Source organism: Microplitis demolitor, chromosome 2 (assembly GCF_026212275.2).
Source record: "Microplitis demolitor isolate Queensland-Clemson2020A chromosome 2, iyMicDemo2.1a, whole genome shotgun sequence".
Taxonomy (NCBI): domain Eukaryota; kingdom Metazoa; phylum Arthropoda; class Insecta; order Hymenoptera; family Braconidae; genus Microplitis; species Microplitis demolitor.
Window position 1 is genome coordinate 4,475,016 of NC_068546.1, and position 25,366 is coordinate 4,500,381.

The following is a 25,366-nucleotide window of genomic DNA, read 5'->3' on the forward strand; positions in this document are numbered from 1 at the left end:
TATTATTATCTTATAACAAAAAAAATAACAAAAAAGCGTGCTTATTTTTTTTAAACTTAAACTCTAATTTCAATTATTTATTTGTAGTAATCCGTCTTAGTTTATTTTACTTTTTTTTCTTTTAATCAATTTTTTTTTTCCAATTAATCATAATTATAAGTAAAATTATAATTATTATTTTTTAAATATATACAACACTAGACTATATGCGATCTGACATTTTAAAAAGCCTCGATCTCTTCATTGTTAATTTGAAAATTAATAGTATTAATATTTATTTATCTTTCCATAAATATCACTGTATATATATCGTGTTTTATATATTTATTTATTTATTTATTTGTTTTCAATAATTATGTCACGATTAATTATATCAGTACTGCAACAAGAAATTGTTGCCAGTTTAAAAAAAAAAAAAATTATTTTTACAACTGCATAAAAAAAAAAATAATAATTTCTTACACTACATAAATAAATAATTATTTAACAAATTAATTAAGATATTTACTACATAACAACTACCATAAAAAACTCTATTTTTTTTTCAATTATCAATAATTATTTATAATTAATTAAAAAAAAACATTTATAAATTTAATCCAATTAGATTTAAAACGTTTTTTTTTTACACTTTTATTGCATTATTTTTTCCAATAAAATGTTTTTGAATTTAATAATAAAACTCTTCCGTAAAAAAACGTTTTTTCCAAAACGTTCGGAGAATTTTTATTATTTTTTAATAAAAAATAAAATTCAAAATAATATAAATATTGAATTATTCAAAAAAAACTGTTAGTCGAAATCTACAATCGTCAGGTTGGATAAAAAAAATTTTCGAACGTTTATTTATTAAATCCTTGGATTTATTAGTGACCATTTGTAAGTACTGATTAATAATATCCGTGACTCACTTATTATTAGTATGTCCTTGATTATCCGTTGACGCTGAAATAGGTGCTGTTGTTGTTGTTGTTGTTGTTGAGGTTAGAGATGAGGTTATTAATGAGGTTGATAAATTTATTGGGGGATTGGTTATGGGTAATTTTCGTGCTAATTTAGACCTTATTTGTCCAGCTAATAATGGATTTATTGCATACAACCAGTCGTACACTTCTTTGTCGCCTAATGTTTGAAGTAAATATCCATGATGTTTTGTGACGACGCTGAAAAATTTTTTTTTTCAAGTTTATTAATGAGTTATTTGAATAGTCGATGAAATTTCGCGTAAAATGAATACCAACATCAATATATTGGGCTTTGATAATTATTTTGTATTTTAATTGTTTTAAAAGTAATTTTTTGTATATTTTTTTGAACAAAAAATTTTTCGGGCAAAATTTATTGGTTATTTAAATTGCCGATGTGATTCTGCGTAAAATGAGTACCATCATCGATATATTACGTTTCGATGATTATTTTGTATTTTAATTGTTGATTAATTGATTATAACAATAATTAATATAACGATATAATTTTAAGTGACGCAAATATATTGATGTGGGTACTCAAATGATAGGGAATTTTATGACGAACAAGACTGTGTATATAATAATATATATAATATAAGTATACCTAAATGTATTTGGTACTTTAACCATAGCGAGTTGATCTTCAGAGTATTCAACTTGTGCAGTGGCTAAATTAATCAATGCCCGCTCGACTGGGTCTTTTTCTTCTCTGAATATAAAAACGTACGGTCTACGTACGGCCTAAAAAAACCAACAAACAAAATACCAGTGTTAATAAAAGAAAATTAATTTTAATTGATTAACTATACGTACCACCCATCGTTTTTTCCAGCCGTTGGTTTTGTGCTCCAAAACATTGAGATATCCCTTGCGGGCAATTACCGGACTAATGCGAATCTCTTCGACTTCCGGTACATAGAGAACTAGATTTTCTTTCAAGGGTGAAGTTGAACCAAGCGGAGCTGGTGCTAGTGATGATTGACTTGAATCTCCAGCCATCATACTTTCCTGTAGCTCATGGAGTCGCGCTCGCTCGGGTGAAGTCAACCTAAAGATGCACGACTTAGAACGACGAACAATAATCCCAGCTGGCTGTAAGTAACACTTGTGTTTTACCCGTAAAACGTTACTATAATGCGGTTATCCTTTTTATTGATTATTAATAAAATTATAATTTATTTATGCAAGCCCGTTTATTTTAAAAAATTCAAAAATTTTATATTCATTTATCGAATTTGTTTTGTCTATTTCGCAATTTAAATCGATATCTCGAAATTTGTAAATCGATATATCGAAGTTTAGATCAGTATATCGAAGTTTTGATCGATATATCGAAGTGAGAATCGATATCTCGAAATTTGAATTGATATATCGAAGTTCAGATCACTATATCGAAGTTTTGATCGATATCTCGAAGTTTGAATCAATATATCGAAGTTTTGATCATTATCTTGGTTTAGATCGATATATCGAAGTTCAGATCAATATATCGAAGTTTAGATCGATATCTCGAAGTTTGAATCAATATTCAAAAATTTCAACTTATATCTAAAATTAATCAGTATATCGAAATCAAAATAAATATCTCGAAATATAATTCGATATATCGAAAATAATTAACCGATATCTCGAAATTTAAATCGACACATTAAAACTTAAATTACTATCTCGTAATTATAATTTTTATTATTTTACGAATTTTTCAATAAAGCCGCGAATTTTAAAATTCAAAAAATAGTAACACTAGCGAGCATCAAGCAAAAGCATTTGAATTTGATGGAATGTGATGTGGACAACCGCTAGTAAGCGTTTACAGGCATACGCCAAGTGTTACCTGTATGTCAGAGCTATTAGTAGTAGACAAATGTGTTACTGACTCTTGAGATGATGAGGATATTACTGATGACATCATTGATGCTGACATATCAGTCGCAGTGTCGTCTCCAGGTGACACATCACTCAGTACGATTGGTTCCTTGCTCGGAATTCTGCCTTGAATTAACTTAACGTACTTGCTAGCTATCTCTTTCTCACGTTCAGTCATTTCCCATGGCTCATAGACATCTTTGCTCGTTGATTTTTTTAATTTAACTGGGCTAGCGTGTGGTTCGTTGGTTGCCTTTGCCACCATATTGCAGACTTCCTGTATTTTTAAATTTAAAAACTATTTATGTCATTACTCTTTTAATATTACCTTTAGTGACAACTAAGGTGACAAAGTGCCTAATTTTGCTTTAAATTTTTACAAAATTAGAGACTTCGTCAGTGTTTGTAATTTAGTTATGACTGCAATGAGTAAAAATAAACATTAGGGTGGCCCAAAATATGAACATTAGGGCGATCCAAAAAAAAACGATTTTTTTTTCGAGCCTCTTATAAAAATTTGTTGGCTTACGATGTTTTAAGAAGTCTCTCCAAAAATCAGCTCAATAAAAAATTTTCAAGAGGTCGCTCACGAATTTTTAAAATATCAAAAGTGATTGAAGTTCGAATTATTTACTTCTAAATTTTTTATTTATCGTGGCAGCGATAGTTTATATTTATAAAATCATGACTATGCTGAAAATTTCAGCGCGAAATTTAAATATTTAAACGGCGCTCAAGAATTTTGAATATAAATTGATAATATGTGACTAATACTTTGAATTAGTTTTTGTATTTTTTTATAACTCAATTATTGTCATTTCACTAAAATTTAACTTTTGCATAACCAAAAATATACAGGACAGTCTTAAACAATAAAATTTGGCAAGTTTTGAATAAGCGAAAAAACCTAAAAATTGAATTAAAAAATAAAAAAGTATGTAAATAACTTATTATTTCTATTTCTCGGGTTATATTTTTATTAATTGTCATGCTAATTGATGGTGAAAAAATTGAGAAGCTTCATTATTAATATTCAAGGGTCACTCGAAAACGTTCAAAAGACAGTACTCGAAAACATTCAAAATTCTTGAGGTTTAAATATTTAAATTTTGGGTTTTAATTTTCAGCGTAGTCATGATTTCATAAATATTAACTATTGCTGCCACGATAAAGAAAAAAATTTGAAATGAAAATTCAAATTTCGATGATTTTTGATATTTTCAAAATTCGTGAGCGACCTCTTGAAATTTTTTTATCGAGCTGATTTTTGGAGAGGCTTCTTAAAACATCGTAAGCCAACAAATTTTCATAAAAGACTCGAAAAAAAAATAGTCGGTTTTTTTGGGCCATCCTAATGAACATATTTTTAAAGCGGAACAAATGAAATTTTAATGGGTGCCACAATAGTTACCGTAACCTTAAAACAATAATTGGTACCGTAATATCCACATTTACTTCACAATTTACCAAATTAAGCTAAAAATATTTTCAAATATACTGGCTTATTTACCCTCTTACAAAATGCAAATAAAAAATTAAAAAAAAAATAAGCAGATCCATGATCGCAACTTAGTGCATTTAAAAACCTACCAAACTATTCCATACCTTCTCGCTCTTAGTGAAGTCACACTGAGTTTTATTACAAATCGGCATCTTGTCGATGCCCAACTTCTCCCTCAGCAGTAAAGTATGCCGAATTTTCTCCACCTCCTCAAGACGGGTCAATTTTTCCAACTCCCATTGGTGATCGAAGATCAAACTGTCGCCACGTGGCCGCCATCCATGAAGATTTTCCTCTCCGCGGACGTAAGTCGAGCTGGTGTCAAGAACCCGCCGCTGGCGTCGCTGTACGCCAGCTTCAGATGACCGCCGTAAAACCAATTCGTAGACGCCGCTCAAACGATTGGCCTCCTGGTTACGATAGCTACCGCTAAAGAGATGTTTTAGTGACCGTGGTCCGACCCGCGCATCTCTGCCGTAAATAATCATGCTCAGATCTTTAGTAATAATAGCCGGTCTTCCGCAGTTTTCAAGTTCCAAGTACGCAGAAATAGTCATGAATATTTGCTCGCCGTAAGATGTTACGCGGTTAAGAAGGTTCGAATTGTGAAGGGAACTGTCCCAGGCTGCTTCAAAACGGAACATGCATCGATCATCTCCAGGTATTTCTAAATACTCGCCCGGGAATAGTCCAAGTGATAATACTGATGAGTCGTTATCCTCTTCTTCGGGTTCGGGAGTGTTACGTATGCGCCCGACGACCAATTCGCGAACATCTTTCCAGCGCAATTCCTGGGCGTGTTCATGAACGATTGTGATGCGAATGCGTCGCTGTATTCCTTGGTGCAGAAGGAACACACCGCGGCAGGGTAAATCGTCACTGTGGTCTACTACAAGGGGCACGTACTCGCCGTTAGGCGCCAGTTCGCATATTTCGAACCACACGAGAACGTCATACTTTGCGTGAATGTGGGATGTACTGGGTGATGGTAATACTGAACCGAATTTCGGGGAACGTACCGGTTGGCTTATGGGTATTGATGGTGGTAGCATTCGTTTTGGTGGCTGTCGAACGCTGGAAATTTCAAAATTTATTAAACTACAATGAACGTAAATATGTTATAATTGAGAAAAAATGTTTTTTAGAAAAAAGTCAAGACAAAATGACATGATTGCAATCTGTCATTTGCTGAAGTCTGAAGGGCGCCACCAGTGTGAAATTTCTCGAAACTTGCTACAGTTAACTCGAAAACAAATCATCCGATTAATTTGAATCTTATCGCAGCTTTTTTTATATGTTTCTTCATACCATAAACCTCCAGTTTTCCGATCGAAAATGTAATTTTGCCAGGCAAAATTCATAAAATTTTCGCGGGAAATTTGAAACTTTTTTTAAAAACCCCGCCATTTTGTTAAAGCTCAATTTTTTGCGATCGAGGGTTATGGTAAGGATAATATCTTCTAGTTTAATCAATTTTTTGGTTAAAAAATTTTATCATATATTTTTTATGCACCCGAAAAATTCCCAAATGATGTTTTTTTTAGGTGGTCACACTAGTGATTCCCCTTAAAATAAATAAGAAAAAAAACTTACTAGTCTAATTTAGCGTCTTTGTGTAACGGGTGCTGCTGATAGTGTCCGAAAACTTCAAAAACAATTGGCTGAGTCTTCAAATAATCCAAAAATGATTTGGTGACAGTGACAGTTATATTTTGTACATGATAAAAACCAGGCGGGTTTCCCTTGCCGGTGTTTTTAACCGGCTCCGTTGAGAATGCCTCGTCATGACGATGTAGGAAGTTGAACTGACAGAATATATCTGCATACTCGGTAGAGATGCCCATCGCCTGGAGAACGGTGACGCGGAAAGTGAATTCAACTCCAGGTTGAAGGTGATCCGGGAGTTCCTCTTCCTTCATATCGCTGGCGACGGAACTGTCACCGCGACCACTGTCCCCATCGCAGACTTCTTCTTCATCTTTAATATGCTCTTTTCCGTCAGTCTGACCCTCTACCACGCGTTCCTCAGGCATTATCATCTGCTGGCTCTTCTCCATATTTGAAGTCAACGCTGCGCGCTTGCCATGGCGCTGGTTGTTGCTGCCAAATAAGTCATCGTCGAATGATATACGAGCTGACTGACGTACCCCGCTTGAGTATTCACTGTTTTCCGCTTCTAGAACAAGGATTGGTCAACCAAAAAATCTTACCAAACAAATGGGGAAATTTTATGAAAAAAAAAAAAAAAATAAGTTGCCGCATATTTTTATTTTAGTATTCGCATTGCATATCAATTTGGGGCTCCACCTATTTTTGATAAGCAATTATCCAGTATTGAACATATCGCTGGATAAATTTTGTCAGCAAGTATGTAACCGTGGATTGACGACACTTTTTTGATTACTAGATAACAAACTGCGGGAAGTAAGACGTAAAAATGATTTAACATCTGAATTAATGCATTTTGTTGATACTTTTATACAGAGTTTCTTTAATTACTATTCGATTAAAAAGTTTTAAATTGTCAAGATGCACAATGGGACATAGAACGTCAATGGATTAATTGATTCTCAAGTCAACCATCAATACTTAAGTCATATGTATAAAGTGCCATAGGTGACAGTTTAGTCCCGAGTACGCCAGCGGACCCATCAGTGAGCCCGACTTGACGTACTCTGCCGCAGACTATCTTTCTATTAATACGATCGGAGTCACAAGAATGTAGTGAACTTGGCTGCATTAACTCGGTAACAACCCAAGTCGGATAGTAACTTATCCCTATGCATCTACTCACACCCTTTGGAGTTGTAATAATATTTCCCGAGTGATAAAACTACTGACGAATTACCAAAATCAATTATTTAAAGTTTGTACTTCAGTTAGACCTTCAAGTCGCTGCCGTCCATCTTACGGCAATGAATAAATAATATTATTATTTTAAATTTAAAATTAATTATTTATATGAATTTGTAAAGACGACAAGTCATCGAAGCTATTTTTCAACCGTAAGGATACAAAGTTTGAGCCGTTAGTTGTAATTTAGATTCTTTCGCTCTAATTTTTCTCAATCCGACGTAAAACTGAACAGGTTACTAAGAACCATTTTGCCCCACGTGATAATAAAAATCTTCTGTCGACCATTTTGTGTTCAACGATTTCAGAAGAGTTTAAATATGAAAATTTGGTTTACAATTTTATATAAAAATTGCGGCATCTCTTTTGCACAAGATTCATAATTTTTGGAATAAGCAAAATTTGGGGTTAACGATACGTACCAATAACAGCTTGAACGGCAACACGCAGATAACCTTTGACGTCCCCTTTCTCGTTGACAATCGCCACCTTGTGTATGAGCGGCACCGGGTACATCAGATTACTCAAGTAAATAAATGAGCGTCCGACCATGCGGAACCAGGGAAATCGGTCATAAAATGGATCACCGCCGGTTATACTCTCGATATTGTAATCCGGTGATGTTGGCGATAGTTCGGCCTCATTGTGATACATTTCGCGCATCAGTTCGAGACGTTGTCTACACCAGAAGTACATTAATTATTTATTAGTAGACATAGTTTTTAATCAAGAGAACCGCTAACTTTTTAAATAATTTTAATCGACTGTAAATTTTCGAGTAATTTTTTACAACTAATCATGTAATATTCATTTTTAATGATATCTTATAATAAAATCATCATTTTGCGCTGTGTATATATTTGAGAAAAATCTATGTAACATATATGTGATATATTTACTGCGCATGAATATATTTACATACAAGATCAGTTGTGCTGACATATATGTTGACATTTGTGTAAACATATATATTATTCAACATATTTGTTTTTTGCGCACATATATTCCATCTATTGTCGTATTTATTCATTACTATGCGGAGCTAAAATAGGGACCAGTAGAAAAAATTTCTGGACATAAAAATAAAACACGTGAATAAAAAATATGTTTTTGTATCTCTCATTATATACTTTTTTATTTGAAAATTTCTTGACATCATTTCGCCCAGATATTGAAACATTTTTTTTTCTACGCAATATTTTTTCGAATTTTTTTTTAACATTCAAAATGCTCATTCAAAAAGTGATCAATAGATGGCGCTCCTGCTTGTAGAAAAGTATTGAAAAAAAAAATTTTTCAATAATAGTATACTATTATAATGATAACCCGAGTAAAAAAAATTATACATAACTATGTATAATTATATAAGATTATATATAATCATCTATGATTTTTTCTCAGTATTATATATGATTATTTATAATTCTGTATAATTGTATATAATTCTATATGAGTCATATAATTATATATGAATCATATATAATTTTTTTTACTCAGAGACGGACATCACAAGTTTTTTTTTTCAATAGTTATTTTTAAAAAAAGTGACATAAAATCGTGTTCGTTGTATAAATTAATGATACGAATTTTGTTCTAGTTTAGAATATTTGAATATGTATAATTTTTACGGAAGTGAATGAGCTGAAACCTAGTAAGCGTTAGCAGAACACATCTCACTGCTTTGCGATTGAGTTATGCAATAAATATAGATGCGATTAAATAGTACAAATATTTCATAACTTCTGATTTTTGTAAGACAAAATTAATCGACCGAACAATTATTGATGATAATCGAAAAATCGATTTATTATTTCAAAGCCAGCGGTTCTCTCCATTACATAAAATATAAAAATTAGACATACATTTTATAAAAAACATTGTTAAGGACATGTGCAAGCCGTGCACGACAAGACATAAGCTTTGATAATATATATAGATATGTATATATATGTTTATAAGCTTGGATGATATATATTTATAATTTGATAATTATTATTTTTATAAATGGGGAAAACGCGAACCGAAAACCAACCTCGAAGGCAAAAGATTTGCGAGCGAGAACCTCGTATACAAATGGAATATATCATCCTCCGCTGGTAGAGTGTCGGGAAACAGGTCTATGCCTACATCTTCATTGTACACGTGACGCATCAATTCCAAGCGCTGTCTACAATTTATATTACATATATTTATGTATATATTTGTGTATATTTTCAATTAAAGCTTTAATTCTAAATAAGAAAGCTTCAGTTTAATAATAATTCTCACCAGTGAGAAGACCCTAGTCTTATCTTTTGCCTTTGAGATTTTAAAATCATGACTTCAATCAGTCACATCATCATTACTCAGCTAATAACGTTTTAAACTTAAGAATTTCTTACCGAAGTTTATCCAGAGTCCAGTAATGAGTCGCGCCATTTTTGGTATCTTGAACTTCGACGGCGACAATTGTTCGGGGGAATGGACGTTCTTCGTCTTCTTCGTCGTCCGTTGGCAGCAAATCGGGAGGTAGAGGCGAGTACAGAGTGTCTGTTAGTAGAGTAAATTGAAATTGAACCTAATAAATGATAAACAAAAAAAATTTATTTGTTAAGTGACTGCTGGTTAATGGCGAAGTTTAAATGGCGCCCACTTTATACTAACGGGTTACGAAAATCGGATCGAAACAAATAACCCCTTTTTCGAACACTTTCAATTTTTATAGCGGAAAATTAAACAAATCAAAGTGTATGCTTACCTTCTTCTTAAGCTCGACAGAAATAGCGTTAGCTTCTTTGAGAAATATTGCATTGCCCCACAAATCATCGCGTAAGCTTGTGAATTGATGATACTTCCATTTACGAAAGGCCCAACCAGCAAGTTGGAATTCACGCTCGTTCCAATTGCTCTCTGCGTCAAACAATGGGTTGACTGAAATGACAAGTCATAATCGGGAAAATATTGTAGCCAAGCATAAACTTTATTCTTTCATTGTTTGTTTGTTTGGTTAAACTTTGCGGATTAGTAAGCGGACAAGTGAATATTATTTTTTTGTTAATTCAGTAAAGTACCTACCGAAAATGTCTTCTTCAATATTATTAAAGTCCTCGGGTGTGTAGCTACTGTACATTGACATTGTCATGCTTTGTTCTTCCACTTGTTTCTGTAACGCGTCGATCCGTGCTTCGAATTTCTGAAAAAGATTTAAAAATTCGGAATACTTGAATTCAAACATGACTGAATTTATAGAATGGAATGTCTAGAACATTTTTATCAGTCTAAATAATTCACCAATTTCCGACATAATCAAATTTTAAAGTTTTCTGATAATAATTTTATTAGTCTTGCTCAAACCGGTCACCAGTGTTCTAGTTCTCAGCGTCTTTATATGACTTTTATATTTCAGTACAGACATGAGTGAAAAGTTTTGAATTTAAAATCTTGTAGAAAACTTACAAAAAGTTCCGTTATGTATCTAAAGAATTGTGTAAACTAACACGTGACGATAAAATTACTTAAATATTTTCTGAGCAAAAGTTGTGCGATTTTTTCAAAAAACTTTATATATCGCAGTATTAGGGTCATTTTTAATGAATTTCTGGTGCAAGTTTTGCTTAAAATCTGCGTTCAAAAGCGATCCTGTTCAAATGCGAAATGACCGTCAGAAATTTTTAGTCAGAGTCCATCATTTCGAATAATACTGAATTTAGCAGCCTAGTAATTTTTGGATTTTTCAAAAAATGATAAACTATAAAAATAAAAATATTTCAGAAAATTGCACCTGTAGTTTTTTTAATTTTCTACATGTGCATATTTTTAGTTTTTTTTTTTTTTATGTCTAAATAGTTGAAGAAAAATTCAAAGTTTATAATTGTCTGCTAACTTCAGGATCACGCATTTCGGACCGTCAAAAAATTTTTTGTCAAATTAACGTTTAGTCAAGAATTGTTCAGTCACAACCGACTAAATAATTGGGTGCAATCTTTTTTTTTACATGATTGAAAAATTTATTTTTCCCTCTGTATTATCTCGTGGTATTTTTAAAAAAATGGCGGTTTCAAAATTTGAATTTGTATAAAAGTTATAAAGACGTTTGTAAGATGTCGTCACAATTTTAACGGTCCTCTGACCATGACATAAAAGTCAAAAATGACCTGAGGTCATCTAAGGGTTTGCCGCAAGACCCTTTTACAAAACTAACACTGCTATAAAATTGTCTTCCGCAGATCATCTTGTGCAAGTTCATGTATTAGTATCATTAATAAAATTTTTTTATCGAAGTCTTGACTAGAAATTCAATAAAAATTTTGTTAAACGAATTCTAGGTTATAACATAAATTTTACCTTACGCTCCTCTTCAAACAATTGGTCAGCTGTTTCTTTTTCTTTACGAAACTGTTCCTCGAGTACCAATAAACGTTTTTCCATTTCAACTTTCAAATCAATTCCTTGTTTTTCGAGTAATTCTATTTGTGCGAAATTCCAGTCTACTGTCTCGACATTTCCTGGTGTTTCTGCGGGTGAATTTTTTTCGCGCCTCACCCTCACTATTTTAAAACAACATTCAAACAAATAAATAAATAGATGGTTAAGTATTAAATGAAATAAATAAGAAACATTTGAGATAATTTATTAAAAGAACCTTGATCAGGATGATTAAATCTGAAGACATGGTTGCGACCTAGGATAACACGGGATCCCGTTTTCAAGATAATTGGCTCAGTAACTTCGCGGCCGTTAACATAAATTAAAGCGCCAGCAGTTGGTATTAATGTGATAATCCCCTCGTGGTTTTCAAAAATACAATGCTCGCTTAAAATATGAGGCCCGCAAAGCTGAATATCCTGGGGTATGTTGGCCTCTGCGGAACCAACTCGCGTGTATCCAACTTTTATATAATAAATTAAGCATTCAGACATGAGCGGATCTTCATTAAGATTAACAAGGTGAGGTGTTTTCTTAGGAGAAAATACACCAACAGTGACGCCATCTTCTTTAACAGCGACTCCCATTTCAGCGAACACCGCTTCTCGTTGTAAACGTATTGATTCTGTTCTCTTTAACTTTTCCTCCCATGTTTCGTTAAGTTCTAAAAATTTATAATGTAGAATTGAAGTCAAAAAAGAAGAATTTTTTTATGAAATCAAAAGAAAAAATTTCTCAAGACGAAAAATTTGAAAATAATTTAATAACTAATAAATATTTTTACCCGCAATCAACTTTTCGGAAGCTTGCAGCTGATCAACGGCTTCCTCAGCAGTCTGGTGTGAAGGAAGTCGTTGTCTGACTTCTTTAAGATCTTCTTCACGTTTCGAAGGTTTTATTATTGCGCCCTCGTCTCCTAAAAATTTAATTTTAAAATTAGGTTATTGTTTATTTCTAAAAGCTCGGTTAAATGTAATACAAATATAATTCTAGTTTGTTTAATTTTTAATGCCGGTGTCAAAAGCTTTAAGCTTTCTTTTCAAATACATTATTATTACAAAGCTCTGCATGTGTTAGAAAGCTCGTGTTACTGACCGGACGTTGCATAACAGTCATGATGAAAGCTCGGAATTTCTGAGCGAGCTTTACATTTTTTATAAGCTGTCTTGTTGAAAAGTTCAATTGTTATGGAAACCTCGAGCTTATTATCGCCGGAGCGACGAACAAAAGCTCTGAGCTTTTGAAAGCTCATCTACATTTCAATTGTTTGCGTGTTTAGGGAAATTTTATTGCTAAAATTTTTGTTTTCCGGGCTTTCGAAAGCTCGCATTCAATGACAGCTCCAATATTTGCAAAAGCACATGAGTGTTTTTTGTTGCGAGGTTCCCATAAAAAATTTAAATTTTTGCATAAAAAAGCTCGAGATGAACATGTTCGTAAGCTCCGTGAAAAAGCTCAATAAAAAAATTTAATCTCGATTGACGGGAGACTATTTCTACTGTTACACCTAAAGCAATTTATTTTTTTTTGTTTTTGTCCAATTTATTGGAAAACGCGCATGCAGAAAAAAGCTCAAACAAAAGAGATTTAAATTTTTTTATCGAGTAAAAAAATTTATATTCGGGGATTTAATTAAATAAAATTGCAATTTAATTACAGCGGGTGCTTTGCGCGTGAAAATAATATAAAGCTTTCGTGACATCGAATCAGTGATACTTTTATTCCAAGCCGTGTTTTGGCAGCAAGATTTGTGTTTTTTGTATTTCGCGTGTGACCGTTTTATATTTTGTTCTTTTATTCTTGTTTATTTTTAAAAATTTTTTGTTTTTTCCTTGTTCATTACTTACTAGATTCTTTCTTTTCATACGAAATTTTACCATCGGGGCCTACGTTAAGCACAAAAAAATAAATTTTCTATAAGACCGGATTCCAAATTTTTAATTTGATTTCAGTTGGGTTTCAAAATATTCACAACGTCCTCAAATAAATTCAAAGTGAGTAAATAGTAAAAGATTACCTTCGAGGAAATCAATTCCTTCTTGTTTAAGTAATTCTCTGAGCTTCTGAATTTCTTCTTTGAGCTCGCGTATAAGTTTTGCATTTGCGTCCTCGTTGACCACAGCTTTGCAGACTATTTGCTTCGCACGATCTGCGTATCTGAGAGTTGAAAGTGTCTCGTCGTAATTTATATCTGCAGGACTTACTGCGGCAATCATTGCGGTTTTTGAATTGCCGCCTAAATTTTCACGTAAAAGCCACGTTAATACTGAATCACGGTAGGGAATAAATTCCGCCTTTTTCTTCTTTTTTGTTGCCTAAAAATTTATGGTAATTATTTTTATTCATTTATTTATTTATGATTATTATTAGTAGTATTTAAACTAATTATTTCTTACCGCCTATTCCATAAGATTGCGAAAAAAAAAATTATGAATTATCTGATTGTTAATTTAAGAAAGAAAAGGTTCATTTATTCGAAATTATTATTCATTTTTTTTTTTTTATCAAATTTTTTTTTAACTAATTAATTAATTATCTATTTAATACATGACTTAGGAGAGAGTGGGGTAAAATGACACTATAGTTTAACAAAAGTAAAATGATTTTTTAAAAAGTTCCACATATCGAACTTTTTTGGAATCTCTATACAAATATTTTTTACACGGGCCCTGAGAAAAACAAATGGGGTAAATTGATCACCCTAGACCATTTTAAAATTTTCATAAAAAATTTATTTTTATGTTTTATCTGCTATTTTATAATAAATCAGCAAAAATGAGTTGAGGGTAAAATGAACCTAAAAAAATAAATTTGCTTTCATTTAATTTTTAAAATAATATTTTTTTTATTTTTCGCGCATTACTATTTTACTTTTTCCAATTTTGGTCAACACGGACAACTTTTTTTTTAATCCAAATTCTAGAATAGTCGCTTGGGGTGACCAACTCGCCTCACACTTTCTTAGAGACTCCCTACAAACATTTAAAAAATAAAAATCTTTTGCTAAAAAATAGTGTCCCATTTTACCCTATCCTTATTTTTTTTTAGCCGATTACCAGCAATTAATAATTTTCTACATCGATTTTTAAAAAAAGCTACCCCGAGTTCTTCTAATTTCCACTAACAGCTCAAGCTCAATAATTAAATTCTTTATTCTGCCCGAGCCGAATTTCATGATCATAATTTTCCTATAATAAATAAACCAAAACCTTTTCTTGTAATCATATAAAAAAATAAGAAGAAAACTCACAATTTCAGCAAGTGCGCTTATAACTTTTCCCAGGGTCGTGAGACTTTTATTAATATTAGCGCCCTCCTTCAATCTCGTGCCTTTGGCGCCCGTAGAGTCTGCCCGTTCACTGCCGGCTAAATCAACCAGCGAAATCTTACTAACTTTTTCCGTAGCCAATCCCGTAGTAGGATCGTATCTTTGTTGGGTAAAAAATATCGTAAACACTGCATGTGAACGTGATGAAGTTTCATTCATATTTGTAGCAGCGACGGTACGAGCTTTGTTACCCTCGTCAATTAAATCATGAATGTCTTCATAAGACATAACAGCCAACTTTGATAAGTCTTCAACATAAGGTCCCAAAAGTGGATGCTCACGTACACGTAAATTACCTTTGTTCTTGGGGTTCAATAAATCACGTACTCGTTCACAATAAATCTCCATGTATGAAACTTCAACCGAGTGCTTTAAAGTATCGCTTGAATTTTTTCCTATTTTACGAAACAAATCTTTGCATATCTGAGGTATAATACCCTCTTGTCCTTCCTCTTGTCTACCCATCATTGTGTACGATTTACCGGCACCGGTTTGCCCGTAAGCAAATATACATACATTGTAACCTTCGAATGCATGCAAAAGCATCTCTTCTCCAATGTCTTTGTACACCATTATTTGAGACGAGTAATTTTCATCATTGGGATCCATTGAGTGGTAAGAATAATCATAATTGAAGCTCTTTATAGCTTCTTTTGTGTTAGGTGGAACCTTTGGGTTTGCTATTGTCGTGGTATTACCATTCATTTCGATAATACATTGTGCTTCACGTAATATTTCGCGATTATTAAAGGGACGTACCCTTACGGCCACTTTTACTGACGACATTCTGTTTATGTTAGTTAACGTCGATCTTCAGTAATTATTAATGGCTTCTGCAATCAGAAAAAACAATAATTTTTTTGAGATTAAAAACTTTTGAGATTTTCGAGCTTTTACAAGGTCGATAGACCGCAAGCTCGGGCTTAAATAGATCCACGATGGTCTAATATAGGGATAAAGTAATGAGCTTGCGGGAAGTTGTGTATCACGCAAGCTCGTTTGAAAAGCTCGTATACTAATACCAAGGTAGGAATTATAAATGATAATCAATAAGGTAAAGAAAATGGCTTTGAATGAATGATTAAAAGTAATTAACAAGTTAACAAAGTTCGGAGAACGATCGTATGACGCAGAGACGTGTTATTGAGTTGAATTACTGACGCATGGAAATTGTGCATCAATACTCCCACGTGAGTACGATTATAGCCATCGAATAATATAAAACTCGTCGTGTAATAGACACAGAATAATCGAAAATATCGATAGACTACTGAGCTTGCGGGCTTTGACGACCCACGAAAGCTCGGTGCAAAAGCTCACAATATTAGTGAACTGTAATCTTGAAATTTTCAATTCCAAATCGGAATCTCCATTATCATTGACATGATTTATCGAGATTGGTATTTGATGAGTGTCTGGAAGCTCGGGGCTTTCGAAAGCTCGTAAAAACATGACGCAGCACGGTGAGTTATTGACTTGTTTTGACGCGTCAGATTCGTGTAATTTATTCAAACTCATCTTACACACAATGAGCTTGCAAATATTCGCGTAATCGCAAGCTCAATCAAAAGCTTCGCCCATAATAGACTTTTGATGATTGAAAATGTCTATCTGTCACCGAGCTTGCGGGATTGGCCATGAAGAATTTGATCGAAAGCTCAACAAAAAAGTTAATTTTTTTTATGTATCGTAAAATATATTAAATTCCGAGACATGAAGAGACTATTGAATATCCGTGGCATTCAAGGTGAAAATTCAATTATCATTATGTTAATACAAAAAATCAATAAATCGAGACAGTGAGGAGAGTAAATGAGTTCAAGGATTAACATTTTATATACGACTTCATTAAAGTCAAAAGATCCTGCGTATTCAGCCTTGAACGCCAACGACCCCTCGGATAAAGAATCTCAAAAAATTAATCATTCTTTAGAAATGTTTTCCCCTACAAAAGCTTCGAGACACAAAGCTTTCCTTGAAAAACTTTCGAAAGCTTTTAAACGTTCAGCCACAAAAAGCTTTCGACTGTCAAATTTCTCAAGAAAAAATCAATCAGTTGTGTTTATAGAACACGAGCTTGAAAAAGCTCAAGGCGGTCCGCGAAAGACTTACCGTCTAAAAAGCTCGCCTTTGTCTTTCCTTCCGTTAAAGCACTGATTAAAAAACAATCACCATGAAAAAAATGAGTGAAAATAGTAAAAAAGCTCACTGCACAAATTCGTATTAGTTATGTTAGACATTATGAATGCACACACGAAACCATAACTTTATCATTGTTTTTTTTTTTTTTTCAAATAATTTTATTAGTTTGGTATTCAAGGTAACCCAACGATTGGTGACAGACGACTAATGGGGCTAGATGAATTTTAACATACGATTGCAGAGACTCCAGCGCCGCCACTTGATCAAGTTCTGCATTCCTTATGCACAGTTAACCCACAGTATGGCGTTAGATTTTGCGCGTTAAAGATCCGGTAGGGTCACGTGATAAGTGTAGATGTAAAACTGACGACACCGTCAGCCAATTGGAAACTTTAGTTTACTTGTGTGTGGAAAAATCAATAGCCAAGGCGACGGTGTGACGTCATGTAGCAATACGATCGACCTATACAACCCACGGGCGGCGCCGGCCAATTCCATGTCTTGATACAATCAATATTACAAGAAAAACTCAAAGTACTCTAGGATCTAGCCTTGTCCTTTACTCTAAGTTTTTTTCGAATATATAGGAACATCATATAATTCAGAAATAATCAAAAAAATTATAGAGCTTTTTCATGAAAATTAAATTTTTTGTATCGTTATAGGCACTTTTTAAAATACGACGCAAAAAAATTAACGAAAACATTCAGATGAGCCAGCGAGCTTTTAGTGAGCTTGCGGCCTGCGAGAAAGCTTCATCGCAGGATATGCATCTGATAAATATTGATACCGAGACTATTTTAATCTACCTTTCGATTAAAATTTTCAATTATTCGAGGAAGTAGAGCTGTAAGCTCTTACACAATTTTAATTAAATAATTAATGCAACAAATTCATGTGACGAGTTTAAAATATACTTGTCACATATATTTTATATAGATATGACTTATTAAAAATTTAAAGCATCGATGGAAGCTTTCGGTAATGAAAAATCGATGTATCATTGCAAGCTCCCAAATTTAGTATGTAAAATCTGATTATACAGACTGTCGGAGTATAATAAAATCGAATTGGATAACTGAGTCACGAGGGATTTATTTTGTGGTACGGCTAAAGCTTTTTTGCGTCAGAGCTTTTGCAATCGGCTAGAAAACTACTATTCTTTTGGGTACAATCTTAAAAAAAAGCCCTGAAAATAATCAGGATAGAAATTGTGATGAATAAGAAAATATCAATATTACATTGATGAGTCGTGCTGAAAGCTCGTGGTTAAGTAAATACCTGAGCTTGTAGTGGTTGTTTAATAGATTATAGTGTAGAAGCAAAGTGGGCTTAATGGACCAGCACCTAAGCCGCGTCATAGTCGACGTGACGCCAAAGGTGAGCTGTACAAAATACGCGAGACAGAGAGAGCTTTTATCACAGCTCGTTAGTAAACTTAATGCGTTTATTAATGTCATTATGGTTATCGAATTAGTATTGCATAACCACGATTAATTTTATTAAAATTTAATTGCATCTTCAAATCCCACCGGAAATACAGAGCTTTCTTTATTGTTCGATTACAATGAAAAGCTCGATGTTTTATTTTACGAAGAGTAATAATCAACAGGATTAACTACCAGTATGTGCACATTCGATATCGAGGGAATAAAAACACGCAATGAAATTTAGAGGAATGAGCTTTTGCAGACATAGGTGAACACGCAATGTACATCTTTACAAGCTCGCCGTTATAAACTAACAAGTTTTACGATCCATAAATTTAATTGAAGTTCGATCAGTTACTTCTTTTATGTTTTTTTATTCGATTACGAATAGATTGAGTCGAACTTTTATGGTTTACTCAATTGATAAAAAAAAACTCTCATACGGAAAGCTTTTGTGTACTAAATTGTTGTGTCTAGAGAAAAAATACGATAAAAAAATCCTTGAGAATATGTTCTAGGCTCGGTTTCAAGAGATATTTTCTGTCACGTGACATAATTAAGCTCGGAAAAGCTTTTTTCGCATTGCGAAATGCAAAAAATAATTAACGGAGGATAATTATATGCAAGTTCGTTAAGGAGGATATAATATATGCGATCTAAATTATGAAACTATTAAGCTCGCAAGCTCTGAACTGGAAGCTTGAAAGCTCGATACGTAAAATGACTAATTAGTAAACTTTTGAAAAGTAAGAGGTGTCCTAGACACTTTAGTTTTAAATAACTAAGCTTATTGTTTACAAACAATGGAGCTTGCGGCGCTGCAAGCTCGGATAATTGCTCATCAATTGAAGATTCTATAGTATAATGGCCTGTATCATAGATTGTAATCATGTAAGCCTTTAAGCTCTTGTTTTTTAGTGCAAGCTCGAACGCTCCGTTTAAAGAATAATTATTTTAATCATTTTTATGATGTAATGTACATCCATTTTATGGATTTTAATATTTATGACAACATTTTCTTGATACTAAGTGGATGGTGGTAGTGAGAGCTTTCGAGTGGCACGTCCTCGATAGGCGTGCTATGACAATTTATCGTCTGTACACGAACCAGCAATATCATACAGAGCACAGTAATATGGCCACGTAACTTCATACATCAACCTGCCTCTCGCAAGCTCAAATTATACGCAGTACGAAAGCTGTTATTCAATGGAAAAGCACAACAAAATATTTCGTATTCTTACGTATTAACTAAAAGATTCATCTTTTGATAAGACCAATTTTGTAAGCCGCAAGCTCGGTAGTTCAATTATTGTTATCGACAAATTTTTCAGAAATTTAAAATTGTTGGGGATTGAAATATATTATTTTTTGCATGGATACCTTGAATCGCGTAGGTCGAAAGCTCATAAAAATTTGCGAAAAGCTCAAGTATCGACATTTTTCCTCGTTACTAATTTAAAATCGACAAAAATTATGTTTATGCGCCGTAAAAAAATAGTAAACCTTCAATATAGGTCAGAGCTTTTTAGTAGGAGACAAAATACCAGGGACAAAAAATGAATAATATATTAAAATAAAGCTCCAGAAAGGGTGAGATATAATAATGATCATCGCAGAAATAACTGAGAAAAATATTCTCGCTCCCGGAGCTTTTTTTGTGACCTCGTAAGCACAGGCATCTCGTCCTATCAATATGAAGTATTATTTTCAATTCTCTGAAACCAGACAATGGATTCCGTGAAACAGAGGTGCTTTTAAAACACTACCAACCGTTGATTAAAATCTAAATAGTCATATCAAAAGCTCTGAGCCCGAAGCTTTTTTTCTATTCTCTGTACCGTAATCTCATAACATGACGACCCAGCGCAATACTTTCATATTCTCTTGAGACTTGCGAGCTTTTCCTTCCATGTAACTATTTCCGCGGAGCTTTTACCGTGCTTTTACTGAAATTGAAGAAAATTTAATATTAATTCGAAATTATCACCCATTCAAAATCGAGTTATGGCAGAGCTTTCACCGTCTGAGCTTTTGTCATCCGAGCTTGCAGAGAGCTTTTACTGGATGTTCCAGAAATGTTACTCCTCGCTTACTATTTCACATTTTGAAGACATTCTAGCTTCATGCAGCTTGCACAGAGCTTTCGATCGAGCTTGCAATGAGCTTTTGTTGAGAAATAATTCTCGCAAATAATTTTCTCAACCCACGTTAACGAGCTTTTCTAGTTTTATTTATGAAAACATATATCGAAACTGAAATCTAGATATAGTTAGTGTAGAGATAAAAATGTATACGACCAACTAATACAAAGCCAGTGAACCAACAGCAAAGATCGATGACGTCTGGGACATAGCAAAAGCTATCGTTACCCGACGCCACTTTATACATGTTCTATATTACACTACTATCTACATCTGTATATTTATACATATATAAATATACATACTCATGAATACAAAGTGAAAGAATGTATTTCACTATAATAAGATCTCAAACAATTCAACTCCGTCACGTACGAATCAGCAAAAATTATTCGACGAATTTGTGTCCTCCCTAATATAATTAATTAAAAAAACATTCACTATCTTTTTAACTTTCTATGTATAAATTACATGTTTATTTTTTTTTTCTATTACTAGAATAAAAAAAAAGAATTATTATATTCAAAATAAACATTACTATTTTCATGAATTATATTTTCGAATGTGTCAAAGGTCAACGTCCCTTGAGTTTATATAAATTGAACATGTATATATATATTTATATATATATATAAATCACTCATTAAGGTATTGATATTTTAAAAAAAAAATATTTATATTTAAATTTAAATACTAAAACGTCATTCGAAATGGTAATTAAAATTTTTTTTGTTCAGTCGTTATTTTTGAAATAAAATATTAAATAAGTAATGTGCTTTTTAATTAAAAATATTAATTAAGTAACAAAGCTCTGGAGAGTTATAAAATGTCTGAAGAAATTTGTTTTTTTTTTTTTTTTTTTTTTTTTAGTAAAGGTAAAAAATTAAATTAAATATCAAGTTTAGGTTTTAATTTGTATTCAAATAACAAAAAAAAATTGTTGAATATTTTTTGTAACTTCATTAAATTCAAAAACAAGTTTCATATTCTTTAACTGAATTTTTTATTGTTATAGTAAAGGCAATAATTTTTTATTAATAATAGAATTTGGCGCCCGAATTTAAAATTTCTTTTCTTTGTTGATTTTTGTTACGTCAATGGACTTAACATTAAAATATATATATATATATATATATATATATATATATATATATATATATTTTTTATGAAGAATCAGATTTCTTACGAAATTATTATTTGCATTTTTTACTGTAAATTTCATTGGTTAGTCATCATCAACTAAAAACCCAAATTATCATCAGAAAAATGATTTTCAGAACTAGTACCGTAAAACAATTAGTCACAGTAAAATTACCATGGAAATTTTTAAAGAGCATTAAACTGCCTACAAAATATCACAAATGGTAACCCGATAAATTTAAATGCGGCCAAGCATTAGAGAGTTGAAAAAAAAAATCATTAGATTCTCTGTGCATTTTAAATGGAAAAACTTAGAAGTGAGATTAAGGCCTCGAAATTTTTTGTAATATTGTCTTAACATATATATCAATATTTTGCTGTGGGAGTAAAAAAAATGTTCGTTCAAAACGAATCACCCATATATATATATATATATATATATATGGGTGATTCGTTTTGAAGCCGTATTAATAATTTTAATGTAATATATCAAATCACTATCATATAGATTTTTCAATATATATATTCAATAATATATTTATATTTCATACAAGATATCGTTCACATCTTGGAAACTATTCTACAAATATATATATATAGAATTATTAATATCCTCCAAAGTTTCGGACGTCTATCAATTTATTTTTTCCGAATTTAAATAAAAAACTAAAAAAATCCAAAGTAATTTATTTTTTAAACCTCGACAAATTTTTTATGGAATTTAATATATTTTTATATAAATATATGAAGGGTCTTGTAAAAATAACTAGCATGTGACCACAGAATTTAATGAAAAAAAAAATTACTATCAATTTATTTTTTACTACCCCACTATTCCATTAAAATTCCAATCCACCTTTTTCAAAAGAATTATTGAAGGAAGTGGGAAATTTGTTAACTGGCGATTAATAATTTGTTGTGTTTTATACGAAAGCTATTTTGGAATTATAAACATTCAAATTTATGAAATATATACCAAGTTTATTTAATTAGTTCAATTACGAACTCGCGACCGACCCCAATAATTTTAGTTATTTTAGTCGCGTATTCGCGTTATGTATTAATTTTTATAAAAAATTATACTAAATTTAGCCATCGATGGTTACTCCAACACAAATTACAACTGTCACAAAAGATTTACAAGACCCCAGTGCCTGTAATCAGTTGTAAAAATAAAACTAATTGATATTTTTACTCAATCCATAGAAATTTTATTTCAAGATTTCTATAAAAAATTATTCATAACTTTTTTAATTTTTAATATTTTTTACAAAATTTTGTAACAAATTATTGAGGAATAAACGTACTTCAACACAAAATTGCTAAAAAGTTTAACTTTTCCAAAAATACATTTATTTTAGTAAAAAAAGTTCAAAATTTTCGACTCAAAATTTCTAAATACTGAAAAAAAAGTGCGATTAGTTTTTGGAAAATATTGAGTTTTTCAAAAAAATGCAAGAGTACTTTTTTGTAGGGCTTTAAATTTTCTACAAATAAAGTATCTTATGCTTTTTCAAAAAAGTTGATTGCTATTGAGATATTTCGAGTTCAAAGTCACCTGCGGTTTCTAGACCCAGCGACTCCAATTATTTTAATAAATTAAAAAAAAAACTAGTTTATTTTTTTTTAGTGGTCTGTAATTACTGTAATTTAGATTATCTCGAACGAGAACAAGTTTTCTTTAATTTTATTCCAGTAATATCAAATACGAAAAATAGGGGAGAATTTTCTCGTTAAAAAAAATATGAAAAAATAAAACGCGGCTTAATTTAAAAAAAAACGAAATTTAAAAAATTAAAGACTACATTTTTTTCAAAAATTGATCAATTTTGAATTATTCAAATTATTAAGTATATGATTAAATTATTATACTCTGAAATACCGGAGTTTTAAAAATTAATTGATAATTTTTTTATAATTTATTCAAATAAATAAAAAAAAAGTAATAATTATAACAATGAATCGATATTTGAAACGTTTTTATTACCGACTTAATGTCTACTTTCATGTAAAATCTATATATATTACATATGTAGATATATATATATATATACATATGTGTGTGTATAAAGGTATATATGTATATATAAATAATAAACTGTCAGTGGGAGAACAAAATAATGATTAAATTCACAGAGACGTCCGAATAAAATGGAGTAAGAAATGATAAATAAAATAAGTAATAAAAAAAAATATATATGTGATTACTTGGCTTAAATATTTTTGCGGGTAAGATTATCATTGGGCAATTAATTAAAATAAATATGAACTTTGACTTACCAGATATATTACACAGAAACAAGTAGAAAGAGCCGTAACACAACAGCCATATTACTGTTTTTTCTTTCACTCGTGTACTCCTTGTCTACTCACTCTTTGTTTGTTTCTCTTTTCTCTTTTACTCTTCTTGTCTATACTATATAGTACGGCACTAGTTCCCTCTATCTTTTGCACTTGAGATTATATTCATTGATTTCTTATCATACTCCAATTTTATGTGTTATATATATTACTTATATTAATAATTATTTAAATATATATAAACATATATATATATATATATATATATATATATATATATATATAGATATATAGAAGAATGAAAATTATTATCCTCATTTTCAAAATTCATATTTTATCTTAAAGTATTTTGATTATTATTTAAATTTAAAAATTTAAATTTGGCGCGAATAATTTGTAGAGCGCGAATTTTTTAAAAAATTATAAGAGATCTTTGATCTAAATTTTTTCGAAACTTTTTTTTATAGGGCCCCGGAATTTCCGGCACTCGAGAGATTCAATACATTAATTTCTTATCGTACTCCAATTTTATTTATTACTTATATTTTTGGAATTATAGTGCGCCTATACTATTTGTCATACACAGCATTGTACACTGCGCCCTTTGGGCCGCTTTCCCCTCCCTTCCGGTTCTGATACTGTACCCCTATGTATTTTTGGGTACATATTTTACTCTCTCGTGCTCTCTCGTGAGATCTCTGACTGGTTGGACGTCTGACGAGTGTTTTAATAAACTTCAGTCTTATATTATATATAATAGTGGTTCTTTACTTTTAATCCATACCTCTAACATATATATATTACTTATATTAATAACTATTTAAATATATATAAATATATAGAAGAATGAAAATTATTATTTTTATTTATAAAATTTGTATTTTATTTTAAAGTATTATAATTATTATGTACATTTGAAAATTTAAATTTGGCGCGGAAAATTTTTAGAGCGCTAATTTTTTAAAAAATTCTAAAAAATGAATTTTTTAAAAATTATTATTTAGTTAATTAAATTTTTTTAATAAGGGATGTTTTTTACAAATTTTAAATCTATACGGATCTCGATAGATATATTGAGATCTACTTAAATTCATATAGATCATAAATCTACGATTTTTTTATGGTTCCAAAAATTTAGATCTAAACAGAATACGGGATTTAAATCTCCGCAGATTTGAATTATTTTTTTCGAGATATATAAATAATATGAGAATATTTTTATTGATTGATCGAAGAGGATTTAAAAAAAATACATTCGTAGACTGATGTCCTTCAAGTAAAGAAAACTG

General features: G+C 31.4%; 1 protein-coding gene across 9 annotated transcripts; it reads right to left on the bottom strand.

The window, feature by feature from the left end:
* Positions 1-671: 671 nt before the first annotated feature.
* On the bottom strand, positions 672-24,141 carry LOC103580215 (kinesin-like protein unc-104). 9 transcript variants are annotated; one of them, XM_053743081.1, is made up of 18 exons: positions 24,057-24,141; positions 14,843-15,753; positions 13,610-13,907; positions 13,440-13,478; positions 12,377-12,508; positions 11,810-12,256; positions 11,512-11,714; positions 10,243-10,360; positions 9,926-10,098; positions 9,570-9,745; positions 9,221-9,355; positions 7,611-7,867; positions 5,929-6,511; positions 4,440-5,409; positions 2,803-3,111; positions 1,782-2,060; positions 1,573-1,709; positions 672-1,163 (listed from the first exon to the last, which is right to left on the bottom strand). In XM_053743081.1, the coding sequence occupies exons 2-18, from the start codon at positions 15,704-15,706 to the stop codon at positions 908-910; spliced, it is 5,376 nt and encodes a 1,791-aa protein (XP_053599056.1). In that variant the 5' UTR covers positions 15,707-15,753; positions 24,057-24,141; the 3' UTR covers positions 672-907. The 9 variants fall into 9 exon arrangements, with proteins under 9 accessions (XP_053599056.1, XP_053599053.1, XP_053599051.1 ...); XM_053743078.1 differs by lacking the exon at positions 9,221-9,355 and having other exon boundaries at positions 676-1,163; positions 4,425-5,409; positions 9,926-10,077; XM_053743076.1 differs by lacking the exon at positions 9,221-9,355 and having other exon boundaries at positions 676-1,163; positions 4,425-5,409; positions 5,929-6,508.
* Positions 24,142-25,366: the final 1,225 nt, after the last annotated feature.

Coding starts and splice junctions, on each gene's coding strand:
- LOC103580215 (XM_053743081.1), bottom strand. CDS start 15,706: ATGTCGTCAGTAAAAGTGGCCGTAAGGGTACGTCCCTTTAATAATCGC. Junction 9,746..9,925: donor CTGTCGAGCTTAAGAAGAAG/GTAAGCATACAC, acceptor ATCATTTATTAG/GTTCAATTTCAATTTACTCT. Junction 6,512..7,610: donor TGCCGTTCAAGCTGTTATTG/GTACGTATCGTT, acceptor TCCTTGTTCTAG/AAGCGGAAAACAGTGAATAC.